The 18,985-nt window shown below is 41.9% G+C and overlaps 1 protein-coding gene across 3 annotated transcripts in view; it reads right to left on the reverse strand.

Annotated features, from left to right (window-relative positions):
- Window positions 1-18,985, reverse strand: part of ADAMTSL3 (ADAMTS like 3) — a 335,335-nt gene that overhangs the window by 47,858 nt on the left and 268,492 nt on the right. For all 3 annotated transcript variants that reach the window (XM_074399945.1, XM_039480064.2, XM_074399944.1), the window contains exons 20-23: window positions 16,932-17,085; window positions 9,443-10,514; window positions 4,015-4,142; window positions 10-138 (exon numbers count right to left, since the gene is read on the reverse strand). In XM_074399945.1, coding sequence (XP_074256046.1) covers window positions 10-138; window positions 4,015-4,142; window positions 9,443-10,514; window positions 16,932-17,085 — 1,483 coding nt within the window. The remainder of the gene's footprint in view (window positions 1-9; window positions 139-4,014; window positions 4,143-9,442; window positions 10,515-16,931; window positions 17,086-18,985) is intronic.

The raw sequence follows: 18,985 nt of genomic DNA on the forward strand, positions 1-18,985 counted from the left end.
CACACTTACCTTTTACAGGACATCGGATTGTCATGTTTGCTCCAGGGGCTGCCTCCACGATGCCTCCAACCGTGACAGACAGATGGCTGTGCTCCGGTTTGGTGATATTTCTTTCAGTAGACAAGATGACAGGCGCCTCTTAATTCAAAGGGAGCAGGAAACTATGTTAGGTTCAGGCTTTTGCTCTTTGGTAAAACACGTTGCATTTGGTAAGATTTGTTGGGCCCTTTGAGGGCGGAAGTGGAGTCCTGGTTCTCTCTGTATCCCTCAAGGTGCACCACGGGACTTGCACATACAGACCTGGAGGTGCTCAGTGGACATATGGACAGATGGATGAATGGATAGACGGTTGGATGAATTCAAAGGTGCATTGCAACAACAATATATAGACTGCGAGGATATTTTGGTTTTATAATTAAAATTGAGGATAAATTCCTCTTTGATAATTTGGAAAAGAAGGAATTCAGAAGTTTAAAAAAAAAAAGCAGAAAAGACAGGCAGAGCAGGAATGATGTCTCTGCAGTGCAGCCTTGAATGAATGAATGCAGGGACAAAATGCACTGACCACCTGACTCTTCTTCTGGAAGGAGGGATGTGAGATACTGGGGGAGAGGGCTGATGAAGACAGGTTAGAAGGTCCTCAGCCATTCTGTTGTTCCTCACTGGGCTAAGTGTAGTAAGAGACTTTTTGCAACATAAACATTTACCAAGTGCCTACTCTGTGGTCTGCATCTGGTTACCAGGTGAGAAATACCTGGACACAAGATGAGAAGTATCTCCTCTTTTGATAAGCACAAAGTATAATGGTGCAGAAGGAGATTTTCAACATAAATGTGGTACCTAATCCTTAGAAAGAATCTCTGAATATGGTGCCACAGCCAGGCTGACACGTGGTTGCCAGGATATAACCAGGGTTCAGAGCTTGTTCAAAGCTATACTGGAGAAAGATGAGACAGGTAGGTGGCCATGATTCTTGCTGAGCCTCTTCTAACAAGCTGTACGCATGCTTGGGCCAAATCTCCCCTCTCTGGGCTTCGGTTTGAATCCCATTAAAAAAAATGATTGAGCTAGAAGATCTCTTCCAATTGCAGTTCTCTTACCCAATGTGTGGTTCAAAGAGGCCTTTTCTGATCCACTTAAATAAACTCATTTCAATCTAAAATAGAAAAGCCATTACTATTTAAAGACTATTAACTGCAAAGAAGCCTACTTAAAACATTATTTACATCTCTACACTGCAGAAAGTCTCAAGAGAGAAAATGTCTGATGACCCACTTTATGTGACCATATGAGGTTATTACAAGTGGATCAGAACTGTCTGCAAGAAAAATTCAAAGTTAACATTTAATTAATATGAAGCAAATACATGCATAAAATTTGCATGCAAAAATAATACAAACAAGGTCTCAAAGAAACATCCATTTTAAAATGGTTCTTTTCTTTGGATTTCGATATTTAGTTATGAGATTAATTTATTCACTCACTCAGGAAGCATACTTTGTCCCTGAGCTCAACAATGGCAGTACTGAGTCAGAAAACACACTCTCTTTTCCTCAAGGAGCTCACAGACCCGTGGGAGACACCACGACTATGCAGGGCTGTGGGTATCAAGATAAGGGACTAGCTACCCAGTGGTCTCTCAATAGCATGTGAGGGTCAGGGAAGCAAATCCCAGAGAAGACATTTGATAGAGCATTCTCTTCCCTTAGCACTGTTGCAAAGGTTGGTTTCCCTACTCCACCATTAGTACTGGCATTTGGTAAGCTTAGTACTAGGAGAGCTCCTGAAGGGAGAGACCATGCTCCCTGAACCTGTTTCATCACCTATGCATAGTTAGTGCATGAAAGAACTGGTACAGGTAACCACATATTCCGGGGGAAGATAATCTAGGAAGGATCACGTTTGAGGGCCCAAATGTTCTCTTCTCTCCTGGAGTGGCTGGGGCAGTGGAAAGCTATCAAGAAATAAAAGGATAGGAACGCTTTGGATGGGAGATGGCTTCAGTTGTCACAGCACATCCTTTGGCCCCTGAAGACCTCTAGGCAGCTCTACTAGGAATGTGGATTGTTCTGGGATGGGCTTAAGGGGAGACTTTACAGTTGCAAGGGGGACTCCCATTCCCCAACAGGAGTTTCAGAACCTTGGAACTAATGCTTTCTGGAAAGGAGCTGATGCTCACAGGACAGAAAAAGCCAGGAGGATCAAGGCAGAGAAAACCAAGGCCTCAAGGCCCTGCCTTGGGAAGGCATCCAGGGAAGGGGCTCAGAAGAATTTTCAAGCCATACAGATCCAAGGACCATTTAAAATCAGCTAGTCTGGGCTGGGCACCGTGGCTCACACCTGTAATCCCAGCACTTTGGGAGGCTGAGGCAGGCAGATCATTGGAGGTCAGGCGTTTGAGAGCAGTCTGGCCAACATGGTGAAACCCTATCTCCACTAAAAAAAAATTACCAAAAAAAAAAAAATAGCTGGGTATGGTGGCACACACCCGTTACCCCAGCTACTCAGGAAGCTAAGGTAGGAGAATTGCTTGAACCCAGGAGGTTGAAGTTGCAGCGAGCCAAGATTGCAATACCGCACTTCTCCAGTCTTGGCAACAGAGTGAGACTCCATTTGAAAAAAAAATTCAACTAGTCCAGCCAGGTGTGGTGACTTTTGTCTGTAATTTGAGCACTTTGGGAGGCTGAGGTGGGTAGATCACCTGAGGTTAGGAGTTTGAGACCAGCCTGGCTAACATGGGAAAACCCCGTCTCTACTAAAAATACAAAAATTAACCAGGCGTGGTTGTTCTTGCCTGTAGTCCTCCCAGCTACTTGGGAGGCTGAGGCAAAAGAATTGCTTGATCCCGGGAGGTGGAGGTTGCAGTGAGCTGAGGTCATGCCACTGCACGGCAGCCTGGAGAACGCAGTGAGACTCTGTCTTAAAAAAAAAAATCAACTAGTCCAACCGCCTCAATTTGTAGATGTGAAGTACCCGCCACAAAGCTCAACACGGATTAAATGTTGGGTTCTAATTCCTGAATTCCTGATACTGTCTCTCTCTGCTCACGTTGGTCCATTTGAACCACAGATATGAGAAACCACAGAGAAGGGAGGTAAAGGATGGCTCTATTGTTTTATTTTTTTATTTTCTAACTTTTTTTAGAGACAGGGTCTCACTCTGTTGCCCAGGACTTAGTGCAGTGCAATGATCACAGCTCACTGTAGCCTTGACCTCCTGGGCTCAAGAGACCTTCTTGCCTCAGCCTCCTGAGTTAGCTGGGACTATAGGTGTGCACCACCACTCCAGGCTAATTAAAAAAAAAAAAATGTAGAGACATGGTCTCAAACTATCCAGCCTGGTTTCAAACTCCTGGCCTCAAGTGATCTGCCTGCCTCAGACTCCCAAAGTGCTGGGATTATAGGCAAGAACCACCCGCTTGGCCTCATGTTTTATTTTTATCCCAGAACATGAGCTTGCCAAATGTAGCTCTGCCTGCAACTTTAGCACCTAAAAATGTTTCTTCACAATAAAAGTATATTTTAATATTCAAATGACATTGTCCACCTCCCAGGAAGACATACACTACTTTACAGTTACAACCTTCCTGGAGGTGGTTTCTTAGGATTGGCAGGTTAGCCACTGGGAGGCATATGCAATCTCTAAAAGATAATTATTCTTTTTTGTTGGCGGGTAGAACTTTAAAAATGCAAAGTCCATTAATATCAATACTGCCAATTAAACCCCGTGTCATTTCCCAGTTTTTAGAAAGTGAGTTCCCGAATAGCCGATTTCAGTGTGGTCGGTCCTCAGACCGGCAGCACTGGCATAATCTGGGCAAATGTTGAAAATGCGGATTCTGACTCCATCCCAAACCTACTGAGCCAGAACCTGTTGGGGTGGAGTCCAGCAATCTGTGTGTTAACAAGCACTCCAGGTGATTCTGACAGCTGCTAATGAGAACTGCTGCTCTAGAATTTAATGTTAAAAACAAATAAAGAACCAGGCACTCTGGGTTTCAATGGGGGGCATTACCTGCATACAGCACAGAAGAACTTTCCACATCTGAACCAAGGTGATTGGCTGCAGAACATCCATATATGCCTTGTTCTTTCCTTGTAGGATTCTGTATCTGTATCTTTCCAGTTCCATCCAAAATTATTCTGTAGAACAGTTAGAAAGAGGAAACATTGATATAACAATTTAACTGACCTAGGGCTACAGTAAGTTGCAGAGAAAGAAGAGAAAGATTACAGGCTTTGGGCTGGCAAAGATCACAAGGATGATTTTGTCAAGAATCCTGCCTATAAGCAGAAATCTACATAGACCAGGAGGGTAGAGTGTTTCCTCCTGCCTTAGGTTAACAGCAACGTTAGAGATGAACAGTGCTTAGAGATCCAGTCTTCCCATCCCACTTTACATGAGAAAAGACTTCTGGGTGAACTCAACGCTTAATCTGCCACATTTTAAGCAAGACAACCTAGCAAACCTATTCATTTGCTGGATGTTAAACCCTCATTTTTCTGCCCAAATCCCTCCTAACAAACTGCAGGTGTGAATTTTCAGTTTGGATTTTCACACTGGAAGTGACTGGGCTTTGGCTAAGGCTGCTTTGCAATGGATTATGGTCTCATGATTTCTGTACGAAGAAGTTGATGGAGGTAATCATGCTAACGCTAAGTCTGTGGTATACACGGGATTTGGACCATGCTGTTAAGAATTAGAGCTCACCTGCATGAGTTCATTATGGTTTCCCAATTACTGATACTCCTAAAATCCTGTGTGCAAATACCACGTTGAGAATGAAAGTTGATCAAGTGTGTAGCCTAACCAATTAGATAATTACTCAGAGACTCAGAAAATATACCTAAAGGTAAGAACCTTTGTTACGAGGGGAAGAGTGCTTGTTCTCCTTTTATTTTATTTTGTTCTTAATAATTTGAATCTGCTTCTAAATCCCCTAGATCAATGGTTTATATACCATTTTCCCCCTGACCCATCTCACTTTATAGGTCTTAGCAAACAGACCATTCTGCCCTCTAAATACTGTATGTTTCGTCATGAGATGAGCTGGGCCACTTCTTCATTTCCTGTCACTTCACGTCATTTGCTCTATGCTTCAGTCATAATGAACTTTAACCGTTTCCAGAACATTCCATGATCTTTCATTACCATGAGCTTTTGCATATGTTGTTCACTTTATTTGAAATGCCCTTCTCCCTTTCTGGCAAATTCAGACCTACCCACTGAGTCCTGGATCAAAAGTAATTTCCCCTGTAAGGTTTTCCCCAATACTCCTAGAGTTATCTTCTGTCTCCCGTGGGCTCCTTCTTCTCTGGGTCATATATTTATTTGATGAAATATCTATTTCTTCCCAATAGACTGTGATCTTTTCAAGGACAGGGACCAAATCTTATTCACAGCTGTGCATTCTCTCTGCGTAGCACAGTGACTTTATATAGCAAGTTCTCAAAAATCTTTGATTACTGTCTGGATGATTAGAATAGTACAAAATAATGACACAGAGTGATGGTATGAGGAGCATATAAACCCCGCAGCAACACACATGAGAAATACACAAAAGTGGGCAGAAGTCAAAACAGCGGAAGTGTCTCAGAGCAACAGAAGTTTGGCAGACCTGGCTATTAGTAAGGTAAGATTTTCACTGTCAAATCCCGACAAAGGAGAAGTAGTTGCTTAAAGGCAAAAGTCTAACCAGTGACTACACATGAAAAATAAACACACTAAATTGTTTTCTTAAATTATTTCATATACGTTTGTACGATTTAGCAATTCTCAAAGGCTTCCTTTGTTTTGTAGGTTTCAGTGTAATAGTCCAGTGAGAAATCATTGAGATCAGAAATAGATGAGTATGCATGAACATTACCTGTCAGGTAGGGCCACTGGGTACCTAGCCTGGATCAGTCCCTGGGCTGGAGAACCACCAGACTGAATTCTGTAACAGAACTGATCTTGGCTTCTGCTGCATAGTCTTACCCTTAACTTGAAATAATAACAAAGTTGGTCTTTCTCTAAACACCATCTCTAACTGATCTACCCACAACCTTCTCTTCCTAGCTGAGATTTCTTACTCAACTGTCATCCAAACAGTACTCTGTGCCCACACAGTTTCTCTCATTGGATAGAGGCTTTCAGGAACATAAATCCATTTCTGAATTACTTCAGTTGAAAAGATTTGTGAGAATCAGAAAATATATTTAAAAATGAGAACCTCTGTCATATAAAGGAAATTAAACATAAATCGAACAAATTAACTGGGTAAGTTTTGGAGGAAAAATAGAAATGAAAATGGATCTTATTGTCTTAAAAATTAAAAACAAAACCTTTTATTAGACATTTGAAATTGCTTCTGTTTTGAATGGTTGATCCTTAAAGTATTCAGAAACATATCTGAGGAGGATGTATCATGTCAAAACATCTTCTTTATATAAGCTCCAGGAGTGTTGGCCGGATAAACTCACGTTACTTCCATTCCATCAAGTCAATCTATTTAAAATGAACTCAATTCAACAAATATTTTTCTAAACTGATGAGGCTCGTCTATATCACTGTAGTACTTATATGGCCATAGGTCAACGGATCACTTCAACCTTCTCAGCCTTTATTTCCTTACAATTTATAAAATGGATTATTGAATTGAACCAAGTTAGCAGTCTTCAAAGGGTGGTCCATGGACCCCCCAGAAGTCCATGAGGTCAAAGCTAGTTTTGAAATAATATGAAACCATAAATTTACCTTTTTAAAAACTGTATTGACCTTTGCACTGACAGTGCAAAGACAGCATTGATAAGACTGCTGTGAACCGAGGCAGCGGTACTGAGGTGTACCAGTAATCACTGTGTTCTTGAGTACTATGTTTTACTTTCAGTAAAAACAAAAATGCCAGTTTCCCTTAAGAATGTCCTTAATGGCCAGGTGCGGCGGCTCATGCCTGTAATCTCAGCACCTCTGGAGGCCGAGGTGGGTGGATCGCTTAAGGTCAGGAATTCAAGACCAACCTGGCCAACACGGTGAAAACCTGTCTTTACTAAAAATACAAAAAGGTAGTTGGGTGTGGTGGTACGTGCCTGTAATCCGTTTCTTGGGAGGCTGAAGCGTGATGGTGTGTGCCTGTAATCCCAGTTACTTGGGAGGCTGAAGCATGGTGGTATGTGCCTGTAATCCCAGTTACTTGGGAGAATCACTTGAAACCAGGAGCTGGAGGTTGCAGTGAGCCGAGATCACACCATAGCACTCCAGCCTGGGTGACAGAGTGAGACTCCATCTCAAAAAAGGAGAAAAAAAAAAGAGTGTCCTTACTGAAGTAGTAAAAGGTATTAATCTTACTAAATCTCGACCCTTGGGAGATCCTGACCCTTGGGAGATTTAGTAAGATTGTTTTTAATAGCCATATGTTTTTAATATCCCGTATGACACAATGGAAAGGAACACAAAGCACTCCCGCTGAATGCTGAAGCACCTGGGTGTGATTGTTTGCACTGCAAGTGAACTAGTGGCCTCTTTCATAGAATATGATTTTTACTCAAAAGAATGACCAACAAACAGCTCACAATATTGTGAGCTTGATAACTTTCCAAAACTTAAAGAATTTTTTGATGAGATACATGGTGATTTTTTTAAGTGTGTAGTTTTTTACATTGTATAATGATATGTATCAACATTTGAAGGTCAGTTAACACTCAGTGAGCCGATGTTTTCCAAATGACCCATGTATGGTGTTAGAAAATCTTGTATGGGTAAAAAAATCCATTCAAAATGCAAGAAAAAACAGTCGATTTCATTAAACAGAGTATCCACATTTCATTAATATAGTTTCAGATTGCACATTTCAACGACCCTTTGAGAAATTAACCTTTGTCTAGTTTTAGTGTGCAATTATAGAGTATCCACAATTATCTGAAAGGATATTAAAATATTCCTTCTCTTCCAGATAACACATTTATATAACACACATTTCTTTTCCTCCATGTACTTTAACTAAAACATTTCACAACAGATGCAGAAATAAGAATCCAGCTGTCTTCTTTTATTACGTCAGACATTAAAGAAATCTGCAAAGATGGAAAGCAATTCCACTATTATCAGTAATTTTGGTAGTGGGGGATGGTTTTCAAAAAATATGTTATTTGTGTGAAGATGTTATGGGCCCATTATTTTTTCTAAATAGATTAATGGACATATTTTCAATGTTTCTTTATTTTCTAGTGAGATAAATAGTAATAGATATAACTCACATTTATAAAAGCTCTTTAAGCTCCTCAATCATTTTGAAATTTTAAAGCATCTAAAACCAAAAGCTCTGAGAACTGCTATGTTTTAAGGTTTATTCTACTTCTAAAATTTCATTGTACTCTTGCATTCAGAGGTCTAACATTAAAAATTCAAAAATTAGATTTTTTCTATCATTTTAATAATAGCCTAATGATTATTTTAGAAAACTGAATTTTACCTAAATTTCTTCTGATGTTTCACATACTAGGCTCAATGCACAAAGGACATAAGGTAAAACTTGCATTTTGAAAATACCTTATGATACGCCTGTTTCACATCTGCTGTGTTATTTGTGAAATAAGGTACAGCTCAAGCTCTTAAATGTGAATCAAAAGGAGGCACAATGTCTGCAGTCCTTTGTATACAAACAGCAAGATTTGAAGACAATAAAGAATGCAAAAGTAAATCAGTATCTGTTATGTAAAATAAAGGAAATGTGACATTTTTACACTGGCATAGAGATCAGAATAATACATGACTTAATATTGTGTTTTGAACATCTCAAAACCCTTTGATTCTTATCTTATTTTGGATTGTCTGACATTTAAAAATTGCATGATAATAGAAAATTACTCATACCCAAGTTTTCAGCTAAGGCTACATATTTGGGTGATACTCAAATGCCACTGGTGGTATTCAAGAGATACGGCCCTTGGTTCTGATTGGCCATGAATCAGTCATGGGATTCTGCTTCTCAATGATCTCATCAGAAAGGTTAACTTCTGCCCTGCCAACCTCATGGGGGTGACGTGGGCTCAAATGAGATACCACATCTCCTAGATATGGAAGAGCTATGTAAGTTCTGATTTGCAGTTCCAACAACATGTGGGATTATCATTAGTAAGCTTACTTTTAAAATGGCCTTATATTGATTTTCTTTTTAAATGCTAAGTGCTGGTTAAAGGGAGAGTGTATATATGCTTAAACTTATTCTTGCTGTATCCAGTCTTATATCATACTTTTATGACAGTGATTGGGATGATATGGTGGTTTCATTTAAAAATTCCAATGCATATGTAAAAAACACATCCTAACATTTTAAAGTTTCTTTCCTAAAGAATCATGTTGGAAACACATGCTTAGGAGAGGAATTTGAAAATATTTTCAAGAAAACTGGAAAGCCATTAAGAAGGCAGTGCAAAAATGAATACTGCATTCTTATTTTACTTACTTTTCTGAGGGCTGTAACAATGTTCCGTCCTTGGTCCATGTATATGTGGCCTCACCGGGGGTAATAAGGTCACACAGTATATTGATGATCTCTGTCCTTTTTGTAATGTATACTGTATTTCCAATCCTGGAATTTATTGTTTTATTAAATGAAATTGAGGGAGGTTGGCTTTGCCTCATGAGAACAGGTCCCTTTGGCTTGAATGTCAGCTTGCCTGAGTTTTTTGCATTCGAGTTTTGGGACACACTTCCTGTTTCCCCTCTGAGCTGAGCAGCAGGAGGCGTCTCTTCCTGGATGCTCTGCCACTGCGTGTGTGTCGGCTGTGACTTGGCTAATTCGGCCACCAGCTGATATATCAGCTGGGATGCAAGATCATCACTGACCTCTCCGGTTTCCATGAGCTGACTCATGTTTCTTATCAGCTCATCAAACTGGGCTGTATCCATGCTGTATGCTCCTTGTTTCACTGCAGCTTCAAACTGCTTATTCTTCAACTCCCAGGAGTTGCTGTTTCCTGCAAAACTTCTGCAGTGGCCTAACAGAGCTCTCAAGAAAGGCTGGTTATTAGTGTGGTCATCATCCGGATAAAGCTCATTTTTGTTATTCCAGATTTGTCTCATTTGATGCCATGTGACTCCCAAACTTTTGGCTTCACCGTGGTCCATCCCAGGATATTCCCTCGTGGGCTCCCTGAGGGCTGGGCGTGCGATGAGCCGGTTGTCGGTACCAATGAGTTTGAGCACAACTGTTTCCTGTGCAGAGCCTGCAATGCACCGGTACACGCCGATGTCGGGGGCGGCAAGACTGTGGATTTTTAATGAGCCTGACTTGGTGATGCCAAGCCGTTTGGAGTTCTGCAGGCAACGGCCATCCTTCTCCCACTGGATCAGAGATTTCTGGAATCTTCGCACTGGGCACTTAATAATCACGGAGGTGTTGGGCAGCAAATAGGCTCTGCTACCAATGGTCAGGTTAATACGCTTCTCTTCCCTTGTCTGAATGTAGACTCTCTGGACACTGAGGATCCGAGGACCCTGCTCACCAAGTTTGGTCTTCATCTCTGATTTGATATCTGAAAGAAAAGAAAATACAAACAAATAAAAATACAGACTTTTTGACAGTCATCTTTCAAGGCTGATATAGGCTAACAAATATGTCTTTTTTACTATTTTAAAGCATTCAAGAATAAAACCATGAATAACATTACACATCCACAGACTGGGGTAAATTTCACAACCATCTAGTACTTTAGTGGCAAAGAATGCAAGTGTGAATGAGTTGCATATAAAATGTATATGTTATTTGACAAAACACTGATTTGGGGAGGCATGAGGTTAAATGATTTGGTGAAATGTAGGGAATAGTTACTTCTAGACTTGAGGAGTATTTATTCTAGGCCATACTCATATAATGGCTCCATGATTACCCAGCTTCTGGGTACATGTTTCCATCAATAAGGGTCTGATATGTCGGGTCTCTACTATCTGGCAGAGAGGCCCTCTGGCTTGGAGCCATGGGTACCCCAAATCTGAGAGGGGAAGAAAGAATGAGAATGTGAGTGAATGTATTTGAAGGGTCTGAAAGGAGGCTGAGGTTGGCTAGCTGCCGAGTATCACCCAAATATGTCAATTAAACTAGCATGGGGGTCTGAGGAAGCAATGGGGAGCCGTGATCAAAAAAGATCAGGTGGAACAGGCAGTTTGGAGCCAGACAAATCTGAGTTTGAATCTTCGCTCCGCCACTTGGACAGATCCTTTAATCTCTCTGAGCCTCAGTTTTCTCACCTGTGAAATGTGGATATTACAGCTTTCACTGGGAAGGAAGTGAAAATGCAGTCGGATTGTTTATATCCGGTGCACAGCACAGTAGCCGGCACATAATGAGCTCTCATATATAACTGCTGTGACCACTGACCTGGTGACAAGGGCAGGTGCGACTAACACACAGCAGGGCAGACTGAGAGGGAATCAGAGACAGGGCTGGCTTTCAGTTGTTCCTGAGCATCGACTCCTCTTAACCGACTAGGCCCAAAGAAACTAATTCTCAGATCTTGTCCCCAAGAGAAGTATCTCTCTTCCTTGGTTCATCTGAGGGAAGGCTCAATGTGTTCTGGGTAGGCATGGGAGAAGGAGAATGGTGATGTGGGTGGAAGGCGGGTTCCTCTTTGATGATGTATTTAGGTTCCTGAGCAGATTGTGGAGTGTAGGCTGGAGGGCTTGGAGGCATCAGGGAGTGGCAGAAGAGATACTGGACTCATGTCAGGAGTATTGCTGATTCAGAAGATCATGCAGTTGGGACCTCATTCACCGTGGGGACCCCAGTTACAGGTCCTCCTTGTTGTAACACAGGCTGGGAGGAGAAACAGATTGAGACTCTTCTTACATGGCCTTCTCAGGCCCTTGGCACTGGCTACAGTGTGTTTACTGGTACCCTGATAGCTGCCTCTCCCCACTCACCACCCTACCCCCGGAGCCGGCTGTTAAACATTCACAAATGCCCCACTCTCCCCGTCATACAGTTCCCAACTCTCATCAGGCATCAGGAATGCAGATGGCACTTCCGAAATGTCATTATAATTCATCCCCGTTGCTTCTACTCTCGCACTCTCTCACCGAGATATTGGTGTTCCCTTCACTAGACTCCTGGTCTGTAGTCTCCTATTTACCCAATATATCTATATAGGTCTCAGAGTAAATGAACTAAAATCAAACCTGGCCAAGTCACTTTCTTCTTGGATACAACTTAAACTCCTTGGCATGGAGTTCAAGAGTCTCTATAGCTAACTTTGCAAGCTCTCTCTTGAACCCACGTTCCAGTCCTATGGAATTTGTTGACATTCTCTCAAACTTACCACTCCATTTGACAACTCCTACTTTTATCCACACTGCCCCCTTTCCCCACATTCTTCTGTACCCACACACATGTGGGCCCGATGGAACAGACATGTCATTCAGAAGTCTGCTCCAGGGTTCCTCTTCTGTGAAAGTCTTCCTGAACTCTGCCCACCCAGTGTCACTGGCCACTGCCTTCTGTTGAATGAGTAAGCCAATGAATGAGTAAAAGAACAGGTAACACGTATGCCCTGGGACCCTGCAGGAAGTGCTGACCCAAGAGGGATGCTGGTGAGGTGGGCCTGTGCCTGGCTGGTTTCCGTGACTGTAGCTACGTCAGGAATGGATGTTACTGGAAGCAGCCAGAAGTAGCAAAGCTAGAGGAAGAGTTAGAGCAGGGGAGGCCATATTCTAATGGCAAAGTCCAAGAGGTGTATAGGAGGCTGAGAGAACTAAAGAGACAAGCTGCATGCCGGTACAAGGAGGGAGACCACCGGCGGGAGGGACGAGAGTAATTTGAGATAGCCCTGGGAAAGGGCTGAGGCATATTTTTCTTGACATTTCAATAAATGCCTAATCCATCCTGATCTCAGTACTCTGGGGAAAAATAAAAACTTTTTTTTTTTTTAACCAAAGCTGAGGAACCCTAAAAGTCATAATTTAAAAACTCTAAAATCAAGCACTACATATTTCTGTTATCCTTCTTTTCTTCAGATGCCTTAATGGAAACCAAGACAGGTAGATTTCTAACAGCACTTCGAGAATGAACCACATCTGACGTATTTAAAGAGAATGACTATCAGTACAATTCTTGACCTTGTGATCCACCTGCCTCAGCCTCCCCAAATGCTGGGATTATAGGCATGAGCCACCATGCTCGGCCTATGAGTACAATTCATTCTGATAAACATGTTGGGGGATTATATAGAAAAAGACAAAACGGAACATCTGGAGGGGCTGTGCACCTACCCCATAAAAGCTCATACCCTAACAGGCCAGAAGATACAATACAACTTACTTAATACATTTTATCGTGTGTTAAACCTATAACAGAAATTAGAGAAAAACACCTTAAAAGTAATCAATAGTTTTGAGCTTTTTGTTTGTGCCTGACATTGATTCTAAGCACTTATAGGTATTAATTCGGGATTCTCAGAACAGTCCTGTGAAATAAAGACTGTTCTCATTTTACAGATGAGAAACCTGAGACCCACAGAGATTAAATAACTTGCTCAATGTCACAGGATGAAGTACTGGAAGAACTAGGATTTGAAATCAGGTGAGTTATTAACTTAACTACAATGTCGTATTACCCTTCAGACATGAAGTACAACTGAGAAAGCTTATTGGGGAAGGTAGAGCTTGTGTTGAGCCTTCAGAAGCAGGAAGAACTTCAGTCACTAGACATCGGGAAGGAAATAATTTGAACAAGAGAACTGTCCAGGGATTGGGGAGAAGCAGGCAGTGGTTGTCATTAGATGACAGGTGCGCCCCTGGCCTCTACGGGGAGCACAAGACATCTTTCCCACCTGACTTGGACCCGCCGCACACCAAAATAGGCCAAGAAAAATCACCCCTCCGAAGAGGAGGGGTTTTGCTTAAACGCAAGGCACCAATTAACACACATTTTCTAGAATTGAAACCTCGGAAGAAAATAAAGTTCACAGCACTACTGGGCCTGATTTTCTTGTCTATGGACCCCTTTCGTAATGGATGGGGTAGCTCATACGTTTCTAACATGAGGAGGAGAGGGGGTAGATTTGAGGTGAAACAGAGAGTAAAATCAGAAGGGCATTATGCCACCATAGTCTTGATATTCCTAGAGGAATGAAAGAAAAGTTCATTGATAGAGAAATGGATCAGTGCAGTAGTTAGAAAATAGTTGCTATGGCCAATTTCTAGGGCGTTCTGAGAAAATAGAGCACAAAGCTGCTATTTCACAGCAAATTCAGATAGCATAAATAGGAAACATGCCAAATTAGCATGGTAATATTATTTTCTTTAGGAAATCCCAGTGGCTCAGGCTAGGGAACCAACCGACCAACCAATAAACACATCACTTGAAAAGTAATACCAGGGCTGAAGCTAAAGGGCTAAGTGCAGGAGGTTAATGAAAGGCATAAAGATTCGGTGGTAGAGTCGGTTAAGTGGGAACCTAAGGAATGCTGGCTAAGTTTTCCAGTGCAAGAGCAGAAGGTCTGGGGATAAGAGGGAGACACGGAAGAACCCGAGGTCATGGTGAGGCACTAAATAAATAAATACGCAGGAATGAGATGAGGATAAGGCAGAGAAGCAGCAAGCTAGTTCTGAGCGCCAAGTAGTGAGGAAGTCTAAGGGGTTACCACGCCACGTGATGGAGTCAGCAGAACTGGCGAGGTTGGGAAACTGGGATATCAGGTGTTAGAAAGGTCATCAACACAGATATTGGTTGTCTTGGATGTTAGAAAATGTTGGAGAGGACTCATGCACCTGCTGGTGGTGCGTCCTGAGAAAGGTGCCGAGTGTCTTGTAAGGTGCCTTTGAAGGTATGAGGCGGGGCAATCTGCATGCTAAGTATGTCATGACAGCAGGGAAATGGTGCAGAGACAGATGGGTAGGGAGGATAAGAGCGTGGCAACCTCATCTCTTGCTCTGTGATATGGTGGTGGAAAGAAAAGGATGCTACATGAGATGGTAGAAGCAGAGCCTAAACTTCCACGTGCAAGGGCCACTGATCAGAGATCACGGAACGAGGCGGGGCTGTCGCTGAAGCGGGGGCCTAGCTCAGGGTGTGTTGGCTGTGCTGGGAGCATGGATTTCTGTCTCTCGTCTACATTCATGACCTACATGTTTGGCAGGCAGGAGTCGGGTGGGGTAAAGAAATATTACTATCTTTTTCGTTCTTGTGTTTTTTCTTTCTCCCGAAAACTTGGAATTTTCTCTGCTCTTCAGTGCATGCCATAATAATTTATAATTTCATCTTGTACCACATTGCATGCCCTAATAACCACAATGTATTCTCACATGTTATTCTGTTATTATTTTAGAGGAAGCTGCCAGTATCACTTTAATTTCACTCTCCTCTAAGGCAGTTTTTACCATCTAGCCACACTGCTATGCAACCATCCACAATGAATACAAATCAGATACAGAAGCAGCTTGAACGAAGCATGATAGTGCACCATAGTCTACAGACACTCCTGAATTCCAGGAGACTTTACAACTTGGAATCTCAAGTTTTTGGACTCTTAAGATTTTGGAAATGTGTTCTTCAAAAAAAATGTTAATGTTGTCCATGAATCAGCATAGAGAGGCAGCTAAAAACGTGGGCCAAAGAATCAGACAGACTTGTGGTCAAGGGGTTCAAATGGCAGCCAGGGAGACTTAGACAAGTCTCACACCTTTCTATGTCTTGGATTTCTCATCTCTAACTGAAGATAGTATCTGCCTCACAATGCTGTTCAGGGGACTAAATGAGATAATGCATGCAAATAGCTCCACATAGTAATTGCTCAATAAATGTCACTATTTAAAAAAAAAACAGTATTTTTCTTATTTTGCTTTGTGAGTTTCTCCAGGAAAGTTTTTGGTAAACTGAAGTTTTATATATATATATATATATATATATACATACACACACACACACACACACACACATATATATATATACATATATATACATATATATACATACACATATATACACACATATATGTATATATAGATATATAAATTTATATATATACATATATACATATAATACATGTATATACATATATATATACAGCACAAAAATAAAAATAGTTCATTTGTAATTTGTAATTTTTTCTCCTTACCGAAAGTTCAGAAGGGTACCTGAGATAATGAATGTGATTTTACATGTGAGTAATTAAAGACAGTGAAAAAGGGGTAACTGAACTCCAAAGCTGTTATTTCTACTATGCCTGTTCCCTGCCTCCCTACCTCCCTTCCCAAACTTCTCACCCCCACTCTGTTGCCTGCTTTTCAAGTGATGTCATGACAGCCCTCAACGTACGTTTTAACATACAACTCTTATATGAAACATACATATTCATATGTAAACATATGTTCTATCATGTACACTGAAAATACCGATGAATGCTGCATGCATATTAGCTTTGGCTATAATGAAGCCATTAATATTAACTCTTTATGGTAAGCTCATTATTCATAATTAACTGAGGTGTACAAACTGCCATTTTAAAAATCAAAGTTATTTTATGTTTTTATCCTTACCGATTTTAGATGATACACAAGAAAAAATACTTGAATGCTTAAAAGTATGTAGCTCTACTTCTAATGAAGTCCAAATGCATTCCTAGGAAAGTGAACCCGGAGGTAGTTGGCTTAACTTCTATAAGGAATACTCCTGAACTCTAAGCAGAAGGAATTATGGTAAAGTGGAAGACATAAATCCAAGTGAGAAAGCCTAAAGGATGCATTTGTTAAGTGGGTGGACATTTCTTAAAACGGACTTTTTTTAGAGCTATGTCTTGATCTTCCACATTCTACTGATCACTGCCGTAAACAACACTGCGTTCCGCCTGAGTTGCTTTACTCACAGATGAGAAATCTGTTGACATATGGAAAATAAAGACATCGGGACAAAATGAACAGAATCAGCATATGCTGGTGAAGCGCGGACGCTGCATACTTACTACTGCACTCAGGCATCTGGCAAGATCTCACAAGAGGGAGCCCTGGTAGATCCCTGCACATCATCTCACTCAGGGGGACGCGCCGGCCTTTGGCTGTCAGCCTTTGACACACCTGCTTTCTTCTCTGGATTCCAACACCACAACTGACAGAACACTGAAACGAGAGTTGTGCGACAGAGTCAAATGGAGCGTGAGCAAGCAGACCCAGCCAACAACAGCAAAGTCCCCGAGGGTGAAACAAGAGGGAATTTTCAGTACGGATGTGCCAATGAGAAAGCCATTTCCTAGGCTTGAACAGCTTTTACGTCATGGAGAGTTTCTTCCTCTTCTCCTCTGCTTCCCTCCCCTCTTTCCTTTGCCTTTCTCTGTTTCTCTTTTTTCCTTCAGTCATGTTCTTTCTATCACCCTTCCCCTCCCTCCCAGACCCTCCCTCTCACTCTTTCTTTCAGAGATAGTAAAGAATTTCCAGTAATATATTGTGGTAGGATTTTTTTTTTTTGGCATTGCAATTAATATCTAGTTTATTTTTTAGCTATTAAATTTGACCTTATTAACAGTTTCATGGAGGCATAACTGAGATAAAAAGAACTGCACATGTCTAATCTGTGCAATGTGATGGGTTTGGGCTGAATGCAAACACCACGGTACCGTTACCGTAATCGGAGTAACAGACATATCCAACACTTTCCAAAGTTTTCTTTCTGCTTTTTGTTGCCCGTTTTATGATGAGAACACTTAACATGAGATCTTCCTTCTTAATGCATTTTGAATTGCACACTACCTTTTGTTAACTACAGGCACTGGGTTTTACTGCAGATCTCTAGAACTTATTCAGCTAGTATAATTGAAACTTAATAACCATTAAACAACTCCTCATTCTGGGGAAACCACTATTGTAGTCTCTGCTTCTATGAGTTTTACAATTTTAGATACCTTATGTAAGTGGACTCATGCAACATTTGCTTTTCTGTAACTGACTTATTTCACTTAGCATAATGATGTCTTCTAGGTTCATCCATGTTGCCACAAATGGCAGGATTTCCTAAGCCTCCTGAGTAGCTGGGATTACAGGCATGCGCCACCAGGCCCAGCTAATTTTTTGTATTTTTAGTAGAGACGGGGTTTCACCATGTTGACCAGGATGGTCTTGATCTCCTGACCTCGTGATCCACCCACCTCGGCCTCCCAAAGTGCTGGGATTACAGGCGTGAGCCACTGCGCCCGGCAGGATTTCCTAGTCTTTTAAGGCTGTAAAATATTCATTGAATGTGTATACAGTACCACATTTTCTTCACTCATTCATCTGTCTATGAACATGTGAATACATATATATTTTTGAGACGGAGTCTTGCTCTGTTGCCCAGGCTAGAGTGCAGTGGCATGATCTCAGCTCACTGCAACCTTCGCCTCCCAGGTTCAAGCAATTCTCCTGCCTCAGCTTCCCAAGTAGCTGGGATTACAGGTGCCTGCCAGGAGAGAGACCAGTCAAGAGGGCTTTGTACTTTGTCTTACATACTGGACACAAGGTCAGCCATAGATAGGGCACTGGGCAGAGTCGTGAAGCCCCCATCCCAGGTCCTAGCTCCTGGGTGACATTTCTAGACACACCCTAGGCCAGAAGGTGACCCACTGCCTTGAAGGAAAAGACCACGTCCTGACAGGATTAATTAACTCCTAACTGAAGAGCCTTTGAGCCCTGAATAACCAGCAGTGGTATCCAGGTAGTATGCCATCGGCCTTGGGTGAGACTTTGAGATAGTCTGGCTCCAGGTAACAGCCGAGCCACAGTAAACAGAGGACCTACTGGGCTTCAGGGGTCCCTAAGTTCAGGCTTAGGTTCTTGGACAGCATTTCTACACCTCCCCTGGGCCAGAGGTGGGAGCCTGAAGGGTGAGTCCCAGGTTGGGCAGCATTCACAAGCTGACTGAAGAGCCCCTGGGCATTAGGTGATCAGCAATGGTAGCCTGGCAGAACGCTCTGTGGGTACTGGTGATGGCGGCCATGGGGAGAGCTCCTCTGCCTGTGGAAAGGGGAGGGAAGGGGGGAAGGGTTTT

The sequence above is a fragment of the Saimiri boliviensis genome, chromosome 5 (genome assembly GCF_048565385.1).
Source record: "Saimiri boliviensis isolate mSaiBol1 chromosome 5, mSaiBol1.pri, whole genome shotgun sequence".
NCBI lineage: Eukaryota > Metazoa > Chordata > Mammalia > Primates > Cebidae > Saimiri > Saimiri boliviensis.